Source organism: Suncus etruscus, chromosome 2 (assembly GCF_024139225.1).
Source record: "Suncus etruscus isolate mSunEtr1 chromosome 2, mSunEtr1.pri.cur, whole genome shotgun sequence".
NCBI classification, from domain to species: Eukaryota; Metazoa; Chordata; class Mammalia; order Eulipotyphla; family Soricidae; genus Suncus; species Suncus etruscus.
The window spans coordinates 23,463,470-23,486,824 of NC_064849.1; the positions used below are offsets into that span (position 1 = coordinate 23,463,470).

Consider the following 23,355-nt stretch of genomic DNA (forward strand, 5'->3'; position numbering starts at 1 on the left):
TATGAACATCATGTGGCACTGGGTCTGTACCTCTTCAGGTTCCAAAGGTAAGCATTGCTATTAAATCAATCATTTCCTCTAAATCTGGTTTCCAGCCGTTTCTGCATTTGCCTTTTTGCACTGTTTTTGTGAGTTCCTCTTGGTTACATTTTTGTAGCCGGGATGCTATAATTACATTAGGTTGAAATGCCTTTGCTTCCTCGTTACAGATATAGTAACCCCATATTAGAGCGTCCTAATGCTGAACCTCATTATAGGTTGTCAAGGCAGTGTAGATGCTCAGTTACGTAATTTCAATTCAAGCCTGGAATATGAGTGCTTTCTCTGTCAAGTACTACTGTGCATACACATGTACATTTCTTTTATAAATTCTACACTACAAATGCATAGAAAATCCTTAAAATAAGCAGTACCAAATCCATGAAAAGATGGGATCTTAAAAACTCAATCAGGAAATGTAACCAATGTGTTCCATCCCTCCCAAAGTCTACTTTCAAGGAGCAAATTTCTTTTCATGTTAAAAAGAAAATTTCATTACTCTTTTCAAGTCAGTGTTCACTTAAGTTTCCACAACCCAAAAGCAACATGTTATTTTGTGTCTGGCATTTTCAATGAGGATAAGGAGAGTCTCTCAAAAAGGAGGGGGAAATCATGTTTTCCGACATTTATTCTTTCCAGGCATGTGGGATTAACCCTGTAGAAGTTTCCCCTAAGCACAAACTCGGTATTTTATTTCTAGGGATCTTGGAACTTCAGCAAGAATAAACAACCAACCCAAAAAATAATTTAAAAAAATATACCACTATATTTTTAAATTTATTTTTACCTTAATTCTTTTAGTGTTTTTGCGGGTGTGCATAAATTCATTCCAATTCTAAATATGATATCCCAGTCTTATACCTCCGATTCTTCCCTCTCCTTCCTCTCCACCACCACTGGTAAATTTCCACAGTAATTCATCAGATTATTCAGAGAAAATAGAAAACATTCACATCCGTCTTTCTCAAGTCACTAAGGGTAGAAGCAACAAGTTTTACATTAAATTGCCTGTATTGTATAAAGATGCTCAACTTGGCAATGTTTGGGGTTTCATAAAATGTTTAACAAGGGGTTAAATTCCAACTGCTCTAGAGTGTTCATTTCGGTTTTGCAATAGGCACATTATGTAGACTAAAATGTGGATATATTGAGCATAATTTTAAGAACTTTCTTGCGGGCCAGAGTGATAGCACAGCGGCAGGGTGCTCGCCTTTCATGCAGCTGATCCAGGACCTTGGTTTGATCCCCAGCATCCCATATGGTCCCTCAAGCCAGGAGCAATTTCTTTTTTTTTTTGTTTTGTTTTGTTTTGTTTTGGGGCCACACCCAGTGACGCTCAGGGGTTACTCCTGGCTATGCGCTCAGAAGTCGCTCCTGAAATCAAACCATGCCAGAGTACAAAAAGAGAGAGAAAAATAAGATAAAATAAAATAAAATAAAATTGGAGACACCAACTTCAATATCTACACCAAAATAAAGAAGTCAAAATAAATAAATCAATAAATATATATATGTGGATAAAATGATTTTTTTGTGCTTTTTTGGTTCTTTTCCCACCTGCTAGGCACAGGATATATTGGGGACATTATAGAGGGAATTCCCTTGGCCTAGGAGATTCAGGATTTCTCCACCCCTGAAGTATACTGTCGTGGGATTAACTATAGACTCCTTGCATGATCATTTACTATCCCCCCTGTGCTTTTGTGGTGTATGGAAGACTTCTGCTTCGTCATGTTTGTTAAGATCAGACCTCTGTATCTAGAGATCTTGGTGTCTGTACAGCTCAAGGAATAGAGCTTATGATGAAGTCTTTCTTTGTGGTTCTAGCAGTTCTGCTCCTTCAGTGTCATTTTAATCCATCTTCTGTAATTGGTGGTCTTGGTCATTATACTGCTCCTATGGGACATGGGGGGATCGAACTGTGGTCCGTCCTAGGCTAGCACAGGCAAGGCAGGCACTTTACTTCTAGCGCCACCGCGCCGGCCCCCAGGAGCAATTTCTGAGCGCATAGCCTGAGCATCACCAGGTGTGGTAAAAAAAAAAAAAAAAAAAAAAAAGATTTTCTTGCAACTTTATCATTGCTCTGTTTTTGTCACTCTTGGTTATATTTGTTGTATGCCTAAATCACATGGGGGTGCTTAGTTGATTCTGAAATCATTTTGAACATTTGTGTGAGTTTTTTTTAAAAGGCCTCAGAAGATTTTAGACTACTTTGCAATTTAGTAGAATTTGTCTCATCTCATACTGAGGGTTCTATTTTTTTTTTTTGGAGGGGGGGGATCACATCTGGCAGTGCTCAGGGGTTACTCCTGGCTCTATGCTCAGAAATCAGTCCTGGCAGGCTCAGGGACCATATGGGAAGCTGAGATTTGAACCATCGTCCTTCTGCATGCAAGGCAAAAGACTTACCTCCATGCTATCTCTCCGGCCCTATACTGAGGGTTCTTAATGCAGTGTGGTATGGCAATTAAGAGCAGAGGTTTGCAACCAAACAGCTGGATTTAAGCAAAGGCTGTAGCATTAGGCATGTGATTTTAGATGCATCCTTAGTTAAGTATAATGTAAACTGGGGCTGGGGTGGTGGCGCAAGCCGTAAGGCGTCTGTTTGCCTTGTCCGCGCAAGCCTAGGACTGACCGTGGTTCAATCTTCTGGCATCCCATAGGTCCCCCAAGCCAGGAGCAATTTCTAAGCGCATTGTCAGGAGTGACACCTGAGCATCACTGGGTGTGACCCAAAAACCAAAAAAAAAGTCTAATGTAACCTAATGTCCTTACCTAAGTCTCATGTAATCAGAAACTTTCTCCTAACAGTAGCACATATAACCTGAGGGGGTGCATTGAATAGTGAAAACTTTAGAAAGGGTCTGCTACATGATGACATAATCAATGCCATAGATTAATCATCTGCTTAGTATTGTCATAATTTATTTTCCCTGGTGGGATCTTTGCCGGGTGACCGAATGGAGCACTAGAAATTTAAAAAAGTTTTAAATAAACAAATGCAACCAAGAAAATTGTTTATCTTAGAGTATGTAGTTCTCAAAGTGAGATCCCAGGTCAGCCTGTGAACTTCATCTGGGAACACATAAGTCTTGGAAATTCAGGGATCAGTAAGCCAGATGGTTCTTATGTACTAAGGTTAGAATTAGAGCTTTATTAGATGGTGCTTCCTAACCGTGGATGACCTTGAAACCACTTGGAGAATAAAAAAGTAAAGTCAGATTATAAAAAGAATTATTTAAAAGGTGTCAGATCATCAAAGTGAAGTCAGAGAATATAAAAAGTGAAGTTAGAGAATATAAAAATTGAAGTCATATTCCTAAATTCCTGGAATTCCTATTTCTTACATTTAGGTGTGGTCCTGATACAATTATTTCCAAAAAACCTCCTAGCTAAATTTATTGTGTGACTGGATTGAGGACACTTCTAAGACTGTATTAAACCAGCATTTGGGGGACCTGGGCATAGAATATTTTCATGAGCTTCACAGATAATTTTGAATGCACTCATTTTGAAAGTCACAACTTTAGAATTTTTAATAATTTTGAAATTTTCTGTTTGAGTAACAAATACTGTGCAAAGAAAATCTACCTCTGCAATGCAAAGGAACAAATCAGAGAAACATTAAGCTGTTCATAGGGAAAACCAGTATCTTTCCTCATAATGCCACCAATGGCCCAAATATGGCAACTTCTGTTGAAATTACTAAATATAATTATTGTTTCAACTGGCCTTATCCATCTTATTTTTGCCTTCCTTTAAATAATATTCACACACTCATTTATTTACTTATTCAACCTATCCTAGAATTTTTTATACACCCTAGAATGAATAAAATTCTGCCTTCATAACACTGGACTTTTGAACATTATTATTCTATTATTATTATTATTATTATTATTATTATTATTATTATTATTATTATTAAATCACCATGAGGTACAGAGTTAAAAAGTTGTTGATAGTTGAGTTTCAGTCTTACAATGCTCTAACTCCCAATCTTGAATAGTCTTGATAGATTTTTGGATTGTTCAGAATCCTAGAGAATGAAGATGATCTTATTCATTCATCGGAGCAATAAATCATTGTGTAAGTTTTTATTTCAATTTAAGGTAAACCTGGACCACCTGCAGACTTGGATTCCTGCCCCCGAATTCCAGGTCTTCCTGGGGTACCAGGCCCAAGAGGTCCAGAAGGAACCATGGGCCCCTCTGGTACAAGAGGACCTCCAGGACCAGGTACAAGTTCCTTATTTGATGTTCCTATTTGCTCTATGTATTGCTGAACTAAAAATCTACTCTTTGCACTATGTAGTGTTTATATGGAGGCTAAAAGTTCTTTCATCTGGATAAGGGTCCAGCAATATAAATCTTCCTCTTACACAGTGTTTTCTATGCTTCTGCTCAAGGTTTTGTGTCCTAACTGAATCCACACATTTCTTCTGTATCTGTATTAAACACTATTGAAATTCTTCCTATTTGGGCAGCTTTGGGATGTGAGGTTTTGAGACCACTTAGGACAATGAAGTAGATGTTCTACTCATAGTGGTTAATAGCTGTTGACTTGACTTTAAGTGCACAACAGTTGAATTGACTCAATGGAGCAGAAACAGCTTACAAGAAGGGAAAAGGAAATGTATTTATTGTGTGAAGGAGGAAGAGGGGATAGGAAGTTCATATGACAAAATGGCATCAATGGCACCATTGCCTACTTTAACTGATCTGAGTCGTGTTCTATCATTGGCAGGAGAGCAAAGGACTTATGTGAGAATTTAAACCAAACCATTCTCTTAAAAATCATCGTTCAAATAATGTCGTTGTCTTTACATATTCCCTCTACCTCATTTATATTTTACATTTATAGTGAACTCAGCTCAATGGGCAGTGTCCCTGATCCTACACTTCCTGTATGTAAATGATCCTTAAAGGCCATAGACCATTTGTTGTCCTTTTCCTCCACTGTTCAGCAGTGGCTTTCTATTATTGTTGTTGTTGAGTAAAGAAATTGGAAGTACAGCTGAACTTGTCATCACTATGTTGTCATGTTTTTCCAAACCCAAGTAGCTAAGGGACATAGAGATGGCCCCTACTATGGGAATCTAAGTGGTTCTTGAACACCCATTAGAATGAATCATGCCACATGAAGTAGATGTCCATTCTCCCCTGTATCACTAGTTCTCACACTGTCATTTACACCTGTCTCTCAGTTCTACTACTTAATTTTCTAGATGGCTCCAAACTCAAAGCTTCTTGGGTAGAATTTAGTGACAGTTTCTATCGTGAACTGGTCTCTGCCTCTGGGGTGCCACCACATCTTGTTAGGGTGTGTGAATTCTAATGACCCCTGCAGAAAAGGCCAACCTTAGAAATATGAAGAGAATTGTTAAAGTCAATATATTCCTTGTGATGCATGTCACCTAGACAATATGTCATTTCATATAAAGTTCTGGGCACACAGCTGGTATAAGCACAAACTTTCCTACTCTAGGGAAGGGAATGCTAGTTTCCTCTTGTTCTTCCAAAGACGAAGCAAAGACTTTCTTAGAAAATCCAGCGTGGGAGCAATTTTACAAGAAAGATGCAGAACTTTCATATGTATACAATGCAGGGCAGAGGTTTACAGCACTTATAGAATCCTCCCTCCTCAAGCCTCATCAGCCATTGGCTGCCTCTCTCCAAGGAGCATATGCAGGGCCCAGTAGGATTTAGTATCTCTGCTCAGAGTTCCCATTGGGACCCATGTTCCTCCAACCAATTCGGCCCTGTCCCTCTGAGTGTCTGAGGCAAAGGTACCAACTGGCCTGCAGCTGGGCCATTCAGCAAAAGTTTCTGTGGGCTCTCTGGAAGCCAGGTGTGAGTGGGAAGGGGTTATACAGGCTTCCTTTCTCATATGTTGACAGACCTACACTCAAAGCATAGGCCAGGTGCAAGCTAATTTTTCAAAAGATTTTAGTAATGTTCCATGGGTTGGAACCAGGTTCTGACAACACCATGGAAGTTGGGAATGCTGCAGAGACCTCAGTCTCTGAGGATGTGGAGGTAGGGCTCCTAACTGGGGGTCTGAGAATGAGGAGGGGCCTTGCTCCTGTGACAACAGTGAGGTCTACATCTAAGAAGACTGTTGGGAGTTGTGTGGAAGAGGGACATTAAGTAATCTTTCTACCCCATCAATTGTGTTTAGAAACTCCGATTCTTCACCCAGTGGACTCCTTCTTTTCTTAAAGAGCTGTCCAGGAGGGGCCGGAGAGATAGCACAGCGGTGTTTGCCTTGCAAGCAGCCGACCCAGGACCTAAGGTGGTTGGTTTGAATCCCGGCATCCCATGGCTCCCCGTGCCTGCTAGGAGCTATTTCTGAGCAGATAGCCATGAGTAACCCCTGAGCACCACCGGTTGTGGCCCAGAAATCAAAAAAAAAAAAAAAAAAGAAGCTGTCCAGGAGAGCAAATATGTGGGAGTCACTTGAACAAAGACTCTTTGATACATGGGTAATTTCAAGCGAATCTATGGCAGAGAAAGGGGAAAGAAAACTGGTGGAGAAACTAGGGAAGAAAAGAGGGATGAAAGAAAAGATCAATGGTTGATAGACAGGTTGGAAAAGATAAAGGGACAAAAGATAGACAGGAGAGGAAGGAAGAGGACAGAGGCCAAAAGAGGAAGAAAGGACAGATACATGCCAGAGGGATAGAGATTAATCAATAGATGAGAGGGTAAATAAATGCCTTGACAGGAGGAAAAGGATGAGGAACAAGCGGAGGTAGAGAAGATTCTCTATACTGAGGTAGAAAAGATTAGATACAAAGATACACATAAAAGAGAGAGGGGTAGAGAGATGGAAGAGACAGAGAGAAAGGGAGGAAGAAGAAAACAGGATAGACTGATCAATCGATAATAGTAGAAAGGAGCAAAACAGAGAAAGGGATAGACAATACAAGAAAGAGGAAGAGAGGTGCATGGGTATTGGGATAAAGAGAGAGAGAAAGAAAGAGAGGGAGAGAAAGGAGAGAGAGAGGAAGAGAATGGGGGCGAGTAGAGCACATTTATCGAGCACAGCTCCGTACCCAAGCCATGCCTCTGTGTAACCCAACTAGGCTGTGCCTAGTACTAAACTTGGCCCACACTGAGCTTATAGGGATTTCCAGCCTCAGAGTGATGCTGTCTCAAAGCAAGTGCTGGTGACTAATGGCACTGTCTGCTAGTGAGAGTGCCTCAGCTTGGCTTGGCGTCACTTTTTCTAAAAATGACGCTGATCAGCATCCAAAGAGCCTTGCTGCATTGCAAAAAAAAAAAAAAAAAAACAACCTGCATGTACATGTTGCCTGAGACAACATATGCCTTGTGATACACAGACCATCATTTTATTTTCAATCAACGTGTAAAATTTGCTCCAAAATAACTTGAGTTCCTAATAGATCATAACAATTTTATTTATTTTTGATTTTTGTGTCACATCCAGCAGTGTTCAAAGATTACTCCTGGCAGAGATTACACTCAGGAATTTCACCTGACAGTGCTTGGTGGACCATAAGGAATGCCAGTTTGGCTGGGTGCGAGTCAAATGCCCTTCATTGTACTATATCTTTAGCCTGATTGTAATATTTGATAACAACCTGACTTCTGAAACATTCTTAATAAAGACAGTATTGAATTCTAGAAACCATCTAAGTCTGTGTAGCCCCAAATCCCCAACATTGAGATGTTCTTACTCAGCACATTCCAGGCCTGGGTTCCAGTTCTATCCCTGCTCATGACATGACCAACTTAAGCTAGGGCAGTGGTTCTCAATTATTTTCTGTCATGCCCCCCTAGGAAGAAGAAAACATTTTTCATGCCCCCCCCTGCACAACTGTAAATAGTATTTTTATTAAAAAACTTTAACCTGCAAAACAAAAATATATAAAATAATTTGAGCTGATTTTTTAATCAGGGGTGATGTCTGGATTAAGGGCTACAATGAGCACGTTTTGCAATGCATAGCTTTTCGAAGCGGGGTTTGAAGCAGGACACAGCAACTCTCAGCTCCAGAGACAGACAAAGACATGAACACAGGGCTTAGCTTGTTATGTCAGTGTTTGCCGAGGTCAAACGTGCCCCCTTTATGGAGCCTCACCATTTGTGAGGCATGCCCCACTATTTGAGAAGCACTGAGCTAGGGGCATTCCTCCTAAATATCCATCCCTGGTCACTAAAGGGCAGGTAGTTAGGGAGCAGGAGGTATTTGGAGTATGTGGTTATGCTCCTAAAAGGGGAAGCCCTTTTAAAAGGGGAAGCCCAGGGCTAGCTGATATTTGGGGTCTGAATGCTGTTACTTGGTAGGTTCAGATTGTTTCACTAAAGCCATCCTTACCTTCTCAGCAGGTTGCAAAGGGGAGCCAGGCCTGGATGGCAGAAGGGGCAAGGATGGCATCCCTGGGTCTCCTGGGCCTCCAGGACACAGAGGGGACCCTGGTGAGGCAGGCTGTCCTGGATCAGCAGGTAAGTTGGGCATGTCAGATTCTCCAGTTTGCTGTGATGAGCTGAACTGTGTGCAAAATCCATAAGTGCTTCTAATATCCAGGCAGATTCCAGGTCAAGATTTTATATCCTTCAATGTCAAGTCAGAGGATCTTAGAGAGACAGAAGGGACAGAAGCCAAGCATGACTTTGTGTCATGTTCCAACACTCTCAACCTGTGAACATGGGTCCAATCCAGTCAGTCCTATTTCTTCTGAACCATTTGATCCTCCAGAGAACTCCAGAAGCAGCTGCTGATGTTCTAGGCAAGACTTGGGCAAAGGGCAGGGAGAGGTCTTAGCCCCTACAAGCAAGAGAATAGCTTGGTCTGAAACCTTTCATATTATCCCATGGCATTCAATAAAGTCAGACAGAATAAAGGTGTGTGTGTGTGTGTGTGTGTGTGTGTGTGTGTGTTTCCATAGCCAGAGAGCAGTTTTGGGTCTCTATGTTTGGAAGTAACTCCTGGAAAGGTTATGGGGAATGGTCTACAGTGCCAAGGATCAAACCTGAACCCCTTTACCTGCAATGCATGCACTCAATCCATTCAACTGAGGATCTTCTTTTTCTTTATTTTTTTGTTTTGGGGGGGAACACATACAGCTATGTTCATGGCTTACTCCTAGTTCTGTACTAAGGGATCACTCCTGGTGAGGCTGGGGGACTCTATGGGGTGTGGGAATGGAAACCAGTTGTGCCATGTGCAAGGCAAAGTTCCTACCTGCTTTCCTAAGTCTCCAGAATGCATCCCTTGCCCCATCTTCTATCCTATGAAAGGAAAACCTTGGGGAAATGAGATGGGCAAGTTAAGGCTCTTCAGAGTAGAACTTGAGATTAAATTTCTTGTGATAGGTTCTGGGGACCCAAAGACACCATGACATAGTCTCATTGTGGGAGGTTGTTATTTTGGTCAGCATCTAGTGAGAAAAAAGCTCGATAAGAGCTGAGACCCAAAGAGCTGAAACCAAATCTGAATCTACAGTTCAGGGTAGTGTTCAAGTGGTCAGGCACTTCTCATGCCAGGTTGAGTTCCATCCTCCACATTGTATTTCCGCCCACAGCACAGCTAGGGTGTGAAGCCCTGGTGGTACCTGAGCCTCATAGCTGGAACTGACCCCAAATCTCTGGTTACTCCTGGTGGGAGCCCTATAAATATAAAAAAGGAAGCTGGAGGGATGCAACAGTGGCACAAGCGGTAGGGCGTTTGCCTTGCATGTGCTAATTTAGGACCGTGGTTCAATCCCCCGGTGTCCCACATGGTTCCCTATGCCAGGAGCGATTTCTGAGCTCATTGCCAGGAGTAATCCCTGAGTGTCACCGGGTGTGGCCCCCAAAACAAAACAAACAAACAAAACAAAAAAAGAAAGAAAGCTGGAACTCAGCATCTGCCCCTTGTTGTCATGAAGAAATGTGGGTCAATGTTCCATCGCTAGTGCTCCTCTAGGGCTAGTGAGTCAGTCCTCAAGTTTCTACCAGTGGACCCTGGGTCAGGAGCACATGGGTGGAGCCTGGCAGCCTTCGATGAAAGTACCAGCAAAAATCCTTCAGTTTCAAACTCAAACTACCTCTTTTGTTTTCTTTTGTTATGTCTTGTCATGGCCACCCCTTGCAGTGCTCAGGGATTATTCCTGCCTCTGAGCTCAGAAATTACTCCTGTTGGGGATTGAACCCAGCCTGCTAAGTGCAAGGCAAACAGCCTACCAGCTGTGCAATCACTAAATCCATGAACCTCTTTTTCTTCTCCCTTCCCTTCCCTTCCCTTCCCTTCCCTTCCCTTCCCTTCCCTTCCCTTCCCTTCCCTTCCCTTCCCTTCCCTTCCCTTCCCTTCCTTCCCTTCCCTTCCCTTCCCTTCCCTTCCCTTCCCTTCCCTTCCCTTCCCTTCCCTTCCCTTCCCTTCCCTTCCCTTCCCTTCCCTTCCCTTCCCTTTCCTTTCCTTCCTTCCTTCCTCTTTCATAGTCCACACCCTGAATAATATTTAGTCATTGCTCAGGATTACTTTTGTGGTGCTTGAGAAACCAGGTGGTATCAGGACTTGAAACTAGAACTTCTACATGCAAAACCTATGCTTAGCTCATGGAGCTACCCTATCCTCAAGCCAAACTTTCATCTCATGTTACTAAATTAGAAGTGACCTTTGGCCCTCCGGTTAGAGATGCTACAGGACACAAATCCTGCTGGCACTGAGGACAACTGTCCACTGCCTGTGTGTCCATCAGAATGCCAGGGAGGGACCCCTCCATTCAGTACACCTTGGAAGACAGGAGGTCTGCAGTGTGCAGTCAATGGTTCTCTAGCTGGTTCTTTCTCTCTCTCTCTCTCCCTCCTCTCACCGTTGTTTCTATTGTGTGTGTGTGTGTGTGTGTGTGTGTGTGTGTGTGTGTGTGTGTGTGTGTGTGAAGCAGCATGTAGTTCTAGAAGGGATTTGGACCCTTTCTCAATGACTTTAATACATACAGTTTTGCCATCACTGTGACACATTTCTGGGAACACACCTTGACATATGCCTTTGTTCCCTGAGTGCGTGCCGTAGCACAAGGGCAGGTCTTCTTGGACTTGCTGGTTCAGCAGAGCTCCCTAAATTGCCTTCATTCTCCCCCTCTTTATTCACCTAGGACCTCCTGGGCCCACTGGGGATGTTGGACCCCCAGGGCTCAGTTCTGGATTCATCAGCGGCTTCCTTCTGGTCCTGCACAGTCAGACTGACCAAGAACCCATGTGCCCAGCAGGCATGCCCCAGCTCTGGACTGGTTACAGCCTGCTATTCCTGGAAGGGCAAGAGAAGGCTCACAACCAGGATCTTGGTAAGTGCAGATCAGCTAACCAAACCCCCAGCCAGGGGCTGAGTAGGAAAGTTTTGGGTGAATTTTATGGAAACATTGACATCTTGTTTCTTTTTTGGTTTTAATTTATTTACTCTCAGTCCCCATGACTCACAGTGCTGTTAATGATAGCATCCTATGTATTCAACATTCTAATTCAGACCCTCCACCATTAGTTTTTTGAGTTTTGGGCGGGGGGCAGATTGTGCTCAGGGCTTACATCAGGCTCTGTGCTGTGCTCATGGATCACTCTTAATGGAAGACCCTGCGTGGTATTAGGTATCAAATCCAGGTCAGGCCTGTGTGTAAGGCAATCATCCTAGCCAGGAGGCTGAGAATGCATCACTGTTCAGACCCTGTAGAGCTGGGGATATCCAGGCCTCCTGGGCTCTGCCCAATGTTGCTCAGGGGACCATGTGGTTCTGGAAATCACACCCCCGTCCCACCATGCTAGCCATAAGCCATAACCACTATACTATCTCCTGGCCCTTGACTCTGTTTTATTTTTATTTTTTTAATGAATCATCTTGTCAACTTCAGTCAAATGTTATCAAATCTATAATCCTCTAAGACTGTCCTTCTGACTGGAGTAGTTATGATATCTGGCCTCCCTAGGACAAGGTTTTAGGAATTATATCCTAATGATATTCGAATGATATGCCTTGCCCTTCCAGTACTGAGCTAGAATGTCAGAGGGTAGATGTTTGTTGGGTTCCGTTTACACCTTGATTGGTTATCAATGGATCCTCAAAGAGCTCCCAGAATAAGAAATTGATTCCAATTTCCCTATCCCCTTGGGGGGGGGGGAGAGATCTTGGTAATAATTATCCGCAGCAAATAATCCACACAGACTGGAGGGTAAAGGGGTAAGAAGGTCGGGTGCAGAGTCCTTTGTCAGCCTACTACTAGTCCTCAAGAAACACCTGAAGCCAGCTAGTAAACTATCCCAAAAAACCCCAGCACCTCGCTCTCAATTTATTAGGCTCTCCACAGCGCCCCCACCTGGAAGGAGAAGGTGGGACAACAGGCAGAGATAATAATCTTATGGAAATGCTTTCATATATAACAGATGTTCATAACCCTGCTTGTGAGATGCCTGCCAGGAGGCTACCAAGTCTCTGCCCAACTCTGGTTTGTTTTTAAATCATTCAGCTGTGTGTGAGTTGACTAGTATCCTTCCCTCCTTCCTTTCCCTCCCTCCCTCCATCCCTTTCCTTGCCCCTCCCTCTCTCCTTTCTTTCTCTTCTATCTCTCTTCTTTCTTTCTCTTCTATCTCTCTTCTTTCTTTTCTTTCTTTCTTTCTTCTTCTTTCTTTCTTCTTTCTTTCTCTTTCTTTCTTTCTTTCTTTCTTTCTTTCTTTCTTTCTTTCTTCTTATCTTTTCTTTCTTTTTCTTTCTTTCTTCTTCTCCTTTCTTTGTCTTTTTTCTTCTTTCTTTTCTTTCTTCTTTTCTTTTTCTTTTCTTTTCTTTCTTTCTTTCTTTCATTCTTTCTTTTTCTTTCTTTTTTCTTTATTTATTCTTTTCCTTTTTTCTTTGTCTTTCATTCTTCTTTCTTTTCTTTTTCTTCTTTATTTCTCTTTTCTTTTCTTTATTTCTCTATTTTCTTTATCTTCTTTTCCTTTCTTTCACTGTGATTGACCAAGTTCTTTATACTATAGTTGTCTCAGGCATCAAATATTCCAGCACCAATGCCATCACCAGTGTCTCCAATCTCCCACCCACTATCATAGTCTGCCCTCCTTCAAGTACAAGAAAGTTCACTCCATATTGTTGTTGTAACAGAAAGACAAATTGAATTATCAAAACATAGATGACTAAGGGTCAATTTGTAATCACTAGTCTATCTTTTATTGGTGTTACTAAAATCAGTGTCTAAAGGTTCACTGGGCTGTGGTTGATGCAAGTTGAGCCTGTGTGTTATCCTCTCCATAAGGTCAAATAAGCACTGGATGCTGGACCTCCTTTTTTAGAGACAATGGTGGGCAGAGGGAAAAGAGTTAACAGGAATAGCTGATAGGGAGCAAACTCAGGGCTAAGACTCAGATACCCAAATATTCCTCTGGGTTATCCCTTATGGGCCAGCCTTCACCTTGCTCTTGTCTCTAGCTTCCTTCTGTCCCACTCATATCTGCCTTCTGTGTCTCTTCTGCCATCTGGGCTTCTATATGCCCAGTGTCTATCTGCTACCCTGATCTAGCCATAGCCAATATCACAGATCTCTTCAGAACTCTTGGGCTCAAATCCACAAAGCTCACATTTTTACTTATTCTTGCATGAGCTCTACTTATTCCCTAAGCATGCTTTAGAGTCCTTTGAGCACCAAGCTCCCTTATTTGAAAACTCTTTGGAAGCTCAAGAAACAATACAGAGAATGAGACAATTGCCTTGCAGATGGCCAACCCCATTTCCATCTCTGGTACCCCATATTTTCCCCCTGAACATCAACAAGAGTGATTCTTGAGTACAGAGCCAGGAGTAAGCCCTGAGCACTTCCAGCTATGTCCTAAGCCTTTCCATTCATTTTTTTTTTAAAGTAAAGTTCCAATCTTGGGCCCTCTGTACTTCTGTCTTTCCTTCAGACACTTGCCTGTCTTGTCCAGCCTTGGGCATTTTGAAAGTACATTTCATGCTGTAGTTTCTTCCAAAACCCTCCATGAGGTCCCGTTTCTGTTACCATCCCTTCCTATCACTGCTCTCTCTAGGGACTTGTTATGAAGAAGTTGCATAAACCTGCCTGTTTGCTCATTCCCCAGGACAGGCCAGAAGCTTTGTACACAAAGATACAGGTGTTTCACTGTCCAACACACGTGGCCCTGTGTTGGGTTCATGTGTGCATGAACAAAGAGGAACTAGGACTATTGTAGGATGTCAGAACTATCAGGTTCATCTATGTGGAAACATCCTTGGCAGGGCATTGGGCAATGATGCCATTCTACCCAGGACTGAAGCACAGGGGTTATCTTGAGCACATCTTGACTGTCTCTTCTTCCCTGCCCAGGACTGGCAGGGTCTTGCCTTCCAATGTTCAGCACGTTGCCTTTTGCCTACTGCAACATCCACCAAGTGTGCCACTATGCCCGGAGGAATGACAAATCCTACTGGCTGGCCAGTGCAGCGCCCCTGCCTTCTGCCCCACTCTCTGAGGAGGCCATCCGCCCCTACATCAGCCGCTGTGCTGTGTGTGAGTCTCCGGCTCCCGCAGTGGCAGTGCACAGCCAGGACCAAACCATCCCCCCATGCCCAGACAACTGGACCAGCCTCTGGATTGGGTACTCCTTCCTGATGGTGAGTGTCCACAATCAGGCAGCACTACCCCTTCAGTCTGGCATGCACCGTGGTTTCATAATGCGGGCCAGTCAGCCTGGAGAGGGTGGGAGAGAAACTGAGATCCCTAAGGCTCCCCAGACCATAGCAGGACTCTTCTGTTTCCTTGCAGATAGTTTGGAGTTTCTATTGCTTGGATGGAATTGGGGATATAGGACTGTCCATCATTGGGTTTCATTTAGGGGAGCTATCAAATCGCTCCTCAGTAATTAGACTTTGCTCTTCCTGGAATAATTTTTTGGGGAAAAAAAGAAAAGTCAGGTGCAAGCCTTAGAAAGCTCTTTCTGGATCTGGGGATGGAGGATCCTTATCTACACCCTAATTATTTCATTGCTTTTGTTTTGGTGACGCCCGGTGACACTCAGGGGTTACTCCTGGCTGTGCGCTCAGAAATCACTCCTGGCTTGGGGGACCATATGGGCACCAGGGAGATTGAACAGTGGTCCATCCTAGGTTAGCGCGTGCAAGGCAAACACCCTACTACTTGCACCACTGCTCTGGCCCCATGCTTTTTAAAATAATTTTTATTATAACACCATGATTTACCAAGTTGTTCATAATACAGTTGTTTCAATCATTAAATGTTCAAACACCCATCATACCACCAGCAGGACCTTTCCTTTACCAGTGTGTCTAGTTACCCACCTACCACTCTAGCCTGCCTCCATGCAGGCAAAAATTTACTTCCTATTGTGTGTTACAACACAAAAGCAAATGGAATGATTAAAACTTAGATGAACACAGCTCAGTTTGAAATGATTGTTCTATCTCTCCATGGTGTTACTAACGTCAGTGTGTAAAGATTTACTGGGCTGTGCTTGGTGCTAGTTGAGCCTTTTGTGCTGCTGCTTAGGCTCACTGAGATAGGTAGGTCACTATGTAATTTTCCATTAGATTTTCTGCCATACTACTAGGCCAACACAATAAGAAACTGAAGTGTCTCATGACTGAATGTGATTACATGGTTCAGGAATTATAGATTGAAAATAAACTTGGTGGCTTAGAAGTCTGATATGATTAAGTGGTGGAGCTGGTCTTTTCTGTCAGAAGGTGTTGGGCTCCTGTTGTATATGCAGAAAGAGGGATGCAGAACAGCCCTCTGCACTTCCATGTTTATTGTAGCACTATTTACAATCTCCAGAATCTGGAAACAATCCCAGTTCCCAAGAACAGATGATTGGCTAAAGAAACTGTTGCATATCTACCCAATGGAATACTACCCAGCTGTTAGGAAAAATGAAGTCATAAAATTTGCTTCTATGTGGATGAATATGAAGAGTATTATGTTGAAGGAAATGAGTCAGAGGGAATAGGATAGAAATATAATGAACACATTCATTTTGTGGGATTACTAAGAATCCCACATATTAAGATATTAATAATTTTGAAATATTAAGATAGTATGTAATAATATCCAAAAACTATAAAAATAAGGCCAGGAAAACTAGTGTATGGTAGAAAGATTGCCGCAAATGGTAGGGGAATTCAGTTGGGCAGAGAAGGGACCGCTATGATAATAATAGTTGGAAATAATCACTCTGGACAAGAACTGGAAAGGAGAAAAAGTGATAGGCATTTTATAAACAATACTGTAAACCATAGTGTCTTAAAGGAAGAGAGAGAAGAGAGAGGAGAGAAAGATATGTAGACAGACAGGTAGATAGATAGACAGATAGATAAATAGATATAGAGGGAGGGAGAGAGAGAGAGAAAGAGAGAAAGAATGTCCCAAAGGCAACTAGGAGGGAGGAGTTATGGAAACTGAGGACATTGGTGGTGAGAAACGTGCACTGGTGAAAGGTATTGTACATTGTATGAACAACTTTGCAATTGTGGAAAAAATAACTGAACTGTATTATGAACAATCTTATAACCACAATGTTTAAGTAAAATAATTAAAAAAGAGGGGGAGGCCCAGCCCCTTTCTGTGAGTGCCACAGAGGTATCCCTCAGAACAAAACTATCTGGAAATTATCAGCAGTCATTGTTTTCTTTTGAGTAATTCTTTCATTTTGAGGAGTATCTCTCCAGCAGTGCTCAGGAGGCCTTTGAAGATCCTCCTGGTGGTAGCCTAGTATGAATCTGAGGATCACAAAGTGATGCTCCAGCCCTTAAGTGCTATAATTTCCTAGGGTCACTTTAATGGTGCTTAGGGACCTTCTGGCTGAGCAAACCCTACAAAGCTCAGAGAAACGGACCCCAAGGAACTGGTATAAACTGCATGCAAAGTACATGATTCATCCCTGCATCATCTGCTGACAGCCAGCGCCCTCATTATCTCTTGCTTCCCCTACAGCACACAGGAGCTGGAGCCGAAGGTGGTGGACAGGCCCTCATGTCCCCTGGCAGCTGCCTGGAAGACTTCAGGACAGCCCCCTTCATCGAGTGCCAAGGCCGGCAGGGCACGTGCCACTTCTTTGCCAATGAGTACAGTTTCTGGCTCAGCACAGTGAGCGCAGACACACAATTTTCTTTGGCACCATCCCCGGACATTTTGAAGACAGGCCAGGCCCAGCGCCAGAAGGTCAGCCGGTGTCAGGTGTGCATGAGATCGAACTAGAGGGCAACAGGCTCACATCGGAAGCCCCATGGCCCAAGTGCTGTGTCCAGGTACATGCTGGCATAAGAAACATCAAACTGCTTGTCTCCTTTGGACTCTCAGAAGTTCTCCCACTTCCTCTCTTTTCAGTCTCTGTTTCCCCAGTGAATTTTCAACTCCTTAAGGATGGGGTTCAAGCTGGCTTTATTTAAAATGATGCAAATTTCCAGGCAGGCAAAAATCAATGAGGAAGGCCAGACAACACAACATATTAGTGAAGACTTCCCTCATTGGTGAACAGCCTTTCAGGCAATTGAAGTCAATTACTCTTGAATCTAGCAGGCTTCCGAGTGGATTTTGCAGGCAAAAAAATAAATAGGACCACAAATGAGTGCTGAAAGTAGAGATTTTCAACATTTCAAAATGATTTCCTCTGTAATCTATTTTTCCATGCATTTTAAATAATGGTAAAACCACGACTCAGAAAGATTTAAAAACAACAATGAAAAAGCAAAACAAGATATAAACACACCCAAATCCCAAACCACCCCAGCCAGTGTTCACAGCTCATTGCAAAGCAGAATGAGGAGGCTGCCAGGAAGGGCCATGGCCTCCCAGCGATGCGCCATTAGCATAAACACATCACAGAGAAGCATAAAAACCACCTCTTCCCTTCTGCAGTTTGCAGAGAATGGAAATGCCTACTTTGGCAAGCCTTTTGAAAAGGAGCAATTATGGGCAATATATATATATATACATATACATATATACATATATGTATATATGTTCAATAAGGGATTAAGAGCTTAAAAGCTGTTAATGAATATTAAGGTCGTGATTCACAAAAATGGACTCATCATTGACGGGAACCTCCTAACAGACCATTTTTTTCCCAGTGGGGGGCCCCAGCTAGTCTTGTGTGTGCATGCTAATGGGGCTGCCACCACCTGGGCCTCCCTCAGGGGGTACAAAGGAACATACAAAGCCTCCCAGCCTATGCACACTCTCCCTCCATCAGCATAATGACACTTCCGTGGACAAGTGACAGTGCTGTCATTATATACTTGGGAGAAAATGAAGGACCAACTTAATTCAACTTCAGGAAGAAGATTCATTTAAGCGTGGGTCATCCTACTAGGGCTTCGAGGCACTATCTTTAAATACAACAGAGGTAGCCTACAATTTGAGTTTATGTTATTATTGGGTTTTAAAGGAGCATCTTTTTCTGATTTCAAACCATTCTTATAATTTATTTCACCATGACACAAGGCAATAGTTGAACATTCAGCACTTCTATTTTTCTATGCAAGTTTAGAAGATAGGTTCATTTTTATGGGTGGGGGTGGGGAGTGGTAGGGTGTCACACTAAATGGTGCTCAGGGCTTACTCTTGGTTCTGTACTCAGGAATCACAATTCGCAAGGCTTAGAACTGGATCAGCTGCATGCCAGAGAAAAGTCCTACCTGCTGTACTATCTCTGGCCCGATAGGTTCATTGTAAATGGTGCATCCTTTGTATTTCAAATCTACTTCTAATCATATACTACTGTAGAGTTAAGGATGCATATTCTTTATTCCTAGAAATTCAGTGGTCTAAAATCTAAAAGATTGGTTGGATGAACAATAGGTAGATCTGTAGCTTTCCTTGCTTTAAAATGCCATTTCTTGAAAAACTAAGCAAACTTCTTATAAGAAAACATTGGTTTCAGGCTCCAAAGCAGTCCTGTGCTGTACTGTCCCTCAACTGATGTTTATTATTTTATTAAAACTAATTCCTGAAAGGAAAATATTCTATTTTATGGTAACAACTTTTCTTGATGTGCCCACATAGTTCCTAGTTCATTCAACTCTTCTCTTTCCCCTTTATTTATAATGACGTATTCTGTTTCCAAACACTCTATCCCATAGACTTCAAATGTAAGTCTTTGGAAAAGTATCCCAGTCATTCCTGATGTTGGTTAGCAGAGTTTTCCTGGGAAGATATAAAGAGAGCCATGAAATAAGAAGTACATTTACTTTCTCCTCTGACTTAAAGTGTTTTGTTTTGGGGGCTGGAGTAATAGCACAGCGGTAGGGCATTTGCCTTGCACGTGGCTGACCCAGGACGGACCTCGGTTCGATCCCTGGTATCCCATATGGTCCCCCAAGCCAGAAGCAATTTCTGAGTGCATAGCCAGGAGTGGCCCACCACTCTCCCCCCCCCCCAAAAAAAAAAAACCCAAGAAAAAAAGTTTTGTTTTTTGTTTTCTTGGGCCATACCCAGCTGTGTTTCAAGCTTACTCCTGGCTCTATGCTCAGGGGTCACTCCTAGCTCTGCTCTGGGGATCCTTGGCGTGCTGGAGGTCACAGTTTGGTTGGCTGCACACAAGGCAAACATCCTACCTGCTGTACTGTCATTTCAGCTCTTTCCTTCTACTTTGGACACATTAACTCTGGGATGAGAACACTATCTTTAGAAGTTTGCCAAATCTACTTTTTGAAAACAGGCTGAATAAAGTGGGTAGCTTGCCTGGGATAGTGGAATGAGACTGAATGTCTGTAGTACCCTTATCTCCAGAGACTCCTCTAAAAGCAGCACTAGCACAGCCTTCTGAGGTTAAAAAATTCCTTAAAGGATCTGAGGGACAAAATAGTCTGAGAATGAAAACAACTTCTGGGACGAGAAGGCCAAGTGGTTCCAGGCCAGTGTTATAGACACATGTACCTTGGTTAACCTGATTATAGACTCATGTACTTTGGACCATCCTGTCTCTGTGAAGAATGAACAGTTTTAATGTTCTCTGACCCACTTTAAATGATCAATTAGCCTTGGAGAAATTCCCTTCCTAAGGATCTCCACCCTACCCATGGGGTAGAATGCATCTAGATTGTCTCTAGGGACTTGTTTATTTTTAGGGATGGCTTTCTAGCAGTGTTCAGGGATTGCTGAGGGACTCCTGGAGATAGTCAGCCAATCTGGGCAGTGGTTCAAAGCCAGGCTCCAAACTAGGGTGCAGCTCTACTCAGGCCATCTATGCTTAGAGATTACCTGGGTTATTATAGTAGTGGCTCAGGGCTCCACCCAGCAATGCTTGGGGACTATTTGGTGCCAGAGATAAAACTGAGGTGCTCTAGGTTTTGCTCTGTTTGTGGTTGTTTCCTGTGGGTTCTTTTTTAATAAAATAATTTAATTGTACCCCATGGTATACACAGTTATTTATGATTGAATTTCAGTTGAATACAATGTTTAACACTTACCTCCACCAGTGCATATTTCCCACCACCAATGCCTCTGTTTACCTCCTGCCCTCCCCATCTGACTCTGAGGCAGACATTTTTCATTTCTTTATCTTTCTCTTCCTTTTTTCTTTTAGACACTGTGGTTTGCAATATTGCTACTAGCACTATCACCTTTGTCTATACTATCACTTTGTCTCCTTTCAGCAGTCAGTTCTTGTCCTGAGTGACCATTTCTAACTAACATTGTCATAGCGGTCCGTTCTTTGCCCTAATAGTTGTACTCTCCAACTATTTGTGACAAACTTCCACCATGATCCAGTCCTCCTGGTCCCTGTCTCTATTGTCTTTGGATACTGTTACCCTACTATGTTGTTTTTCCTATAGCCCACAAATGAACACAGTCATTCTATGTCTAACCCTCTGACTCATTTCGCTCAGCATAATATCCTCCATATTCATCCATGTATAAGTACATTTCACTGTAGTTCTCATCTGGTCTTTAAGCTTCTGGATTATAAATGGGAATGTTTTCCTCTCTCCATGATCCCCAACCCTGACCCTAAAGAACATTTCCTGTGACTGGCCACCATCTTCCTCTGCATCTCAAGGTGCCTGTCTGAGCACAGAACCAGGGGTAAGACCTGAGTATTGCCAGCTAGTCCAGAAACAAAAAATAAAATAAAACGCCATTCAATATGAAGACTCATTCTTGGAGTTATTTTATATAGTAGAATTATATGATTTTTTAGAGCAAATAAAAACTGATAAGAATTATGTATAGTTGGCCAATTTATAATGTCTTTGGGAATGCTATTTTATTTCAATTCTCAAAGCTATTGTACCATGGAGTAAAAAAAAAAAAAAAGCAGTTTTCTACAGGGACATTATCAGGAAATTCTGCAGGGAACAAAACAATTGACATTAAAAACCAGTTCTCTGCAATTGTCACTGTTATTATCTGCCAGCGATGCTGCATAATGCATTTAAAACCACCAAGGCTGCCACATTCTTGTGAAATGCTTGAATTTTATGGTGCTTAAATTTTTAATGATTCATAGGGAAAAATGTAAAATGTGTGGAATAAATTGCATGCCTTTCTCCAACCCCTGGCTGTAAAGTTAAAGACTTCGCAACATGTAACATCTGCCAAGGTGCCTATTCTACTATTGACACTGCAATCTTTGTTGTATTATAATTTACAATATTGTTCATTCAAAATAAAATATTGAGGTGGTCTCTCAAATGACTTATTTGTTGCATTTTTCCCTCTTTAAATCAAAGTGAGTTGACTTAACTTCCAATATCCTCTTCTCCTTTTCCACTTGGACCTGATCTCATGGAGGAAACAGGAAAAGGTTCTTGGAAGTTTGGACAGCCAACAGGCAGAAAGGGAGAAAATGACCTCATTTTCTAGAAGGGTGGGATTCTAAGGCCTTAGAATTAGGTTGTACCCTAATCATGGCTGAGGTATAGCTTGACTAGAGACTCATGCCCTGTGGTCCCAGTTTCTCTTTAGTTGAAGGAGCATAACAGCACCTGCTTCACCAATTCATGGCATGTATTAGAAGTGAAAGATAGAACTGAAGAGATAAGAGGTCCCAAGTCCTGCTGCTTTCCATTGTAGTAGCTGGAAGGAGAGGCTGAACATGGATCATGCTTTCCAATAAGCCACTTAATTCATTTCCCAATACCCATTTCAAGGGATTATGCTCTGTGAGTAGGAGGCAATTTCCCTGGTACCTGGCCTACCCTCTTACTTGATATAGGGCAGTATTTCATATTCCTTGAGTACCTACTATGTAGCATGGAGTATATGAATCCTGTACAAAGTTCTCTTTAAGTTCTCTTGACAAGGAGATTGAGGTTCAGAGAGAACAACTCACTTGCTGGATTTTAAGACTACCAAGCTGCATGGACTTAAGAGAGGGACATAGAATAATCTCCCTCATGTGTACTATATAAAGTAATGAGAAACAAGAAATAATCAAAGGCAACAGAAAAATGACAACTGGTCATATAGTAGTTCACTATAGGAAGGATGGGGGTTAGGATAAGGGTGGGGGTCAACACTGGGACATGGTGAAGGAGAGCTGACATCTGGTGCATGGTGTGGGAATGAGACCATGCCATAATCAGCACTGTCAATCATGGTGCTTCAAATAAAACTAAAAAAAATTTTTTTTGAACATTTAAAATAGGCATGCTCAACCTGAAATCCTTTACTTTTGTTTGAGAAGAACCAAAAAGTTCAAGACTGAAGGGAAAGTTCTACTGCAAGTATTTCCAATACTTGTTCTAAAAACAAAACAATACCTAAACTAGGACCCCTTCAGCTCTGATGTGGCTTGGACATACCATTTATTGGGTTCTCAAAACATACAAGGGACAACTAGAGTAATGCACTTCCATCCTCTCCCCAGAACCTTTCAAGTTTTATAAGCTAGAGTTTTTGGACTCAATAAAGTAAGATTATGTTGCTGGTTCATTTCACTTACCACTGCTGTCTAGCTTTATCCATGTTATAAATGGGAGGACTGAATGATATTCCACCACTATGAGTATCTCTGTGTGTGTGCACATGCAAACCTTGTCTTATCCAATTTCCAGAACAGTTCCTGGATACTTTGGCTCCATTGGGCAGGAGGCCACTCTGAGCAGCAGAGGAGGATACCTGTCCATTCTTCTTCAGTGAAATCCTGGGACTGAGTGTTTCAATAAATAGCTTCTAGTAATTCAGAAAGTAAGGGAAGGGGGTCTTATTTATAAAGATAGCATCTCAAAGCTAAGAGGATGCAATGATTTTTGACAGACCTCGAATCAAAATGCCCAATCTAAGATGTTACTCTTTTGGAGATTTGTGGTTTTTTTTTTTTTTTTTTCTGAGAAAACAAAGTATTTAGGGGAAATAAAATGAAAGAAGTAAACTTG

The 23,355-nt window shown here is 42.2% G+C and overlaps 1 protein-coding gene across 1 annotated transcript in view; it reads left to right on the plus strand.

Moving 5' to 3' along the window:
• COL4A4 (collagen type IV alpha 4 chain) overlaps window positions 1-17,230 on the plus strand; it is a 124,627-nt gene extending 107,397 nt beyond the window's left edge. Inside the window, exons 42-46 of the mRNA XM_049768923.1 lie at window positions 4,152-4,277; window positions 8,394-8,510; window positions 11,141-11,329; window positions 14,345-14,631; window positions 16,967-17,230. Of these exons, the coding sequence (XP_049624880.1) occupies window positions 4,152-4,277; window positions 8,394-8,510; window positions 11,141-11,329; window positions 14,345-14,631; window positions 16,967-17,230 (983 nt within the window). The remainder of the gene's footprint in view (window positions 1-4,151; window positions 4,278-8,393; window positions 8,511-11,140; window positions 11,330-14,344; window positions 14,632-16,966) is intronic.
• The last annotated feature ends 6,125 nt before the right edge of the window (window positions 17,231-23,355 follow it).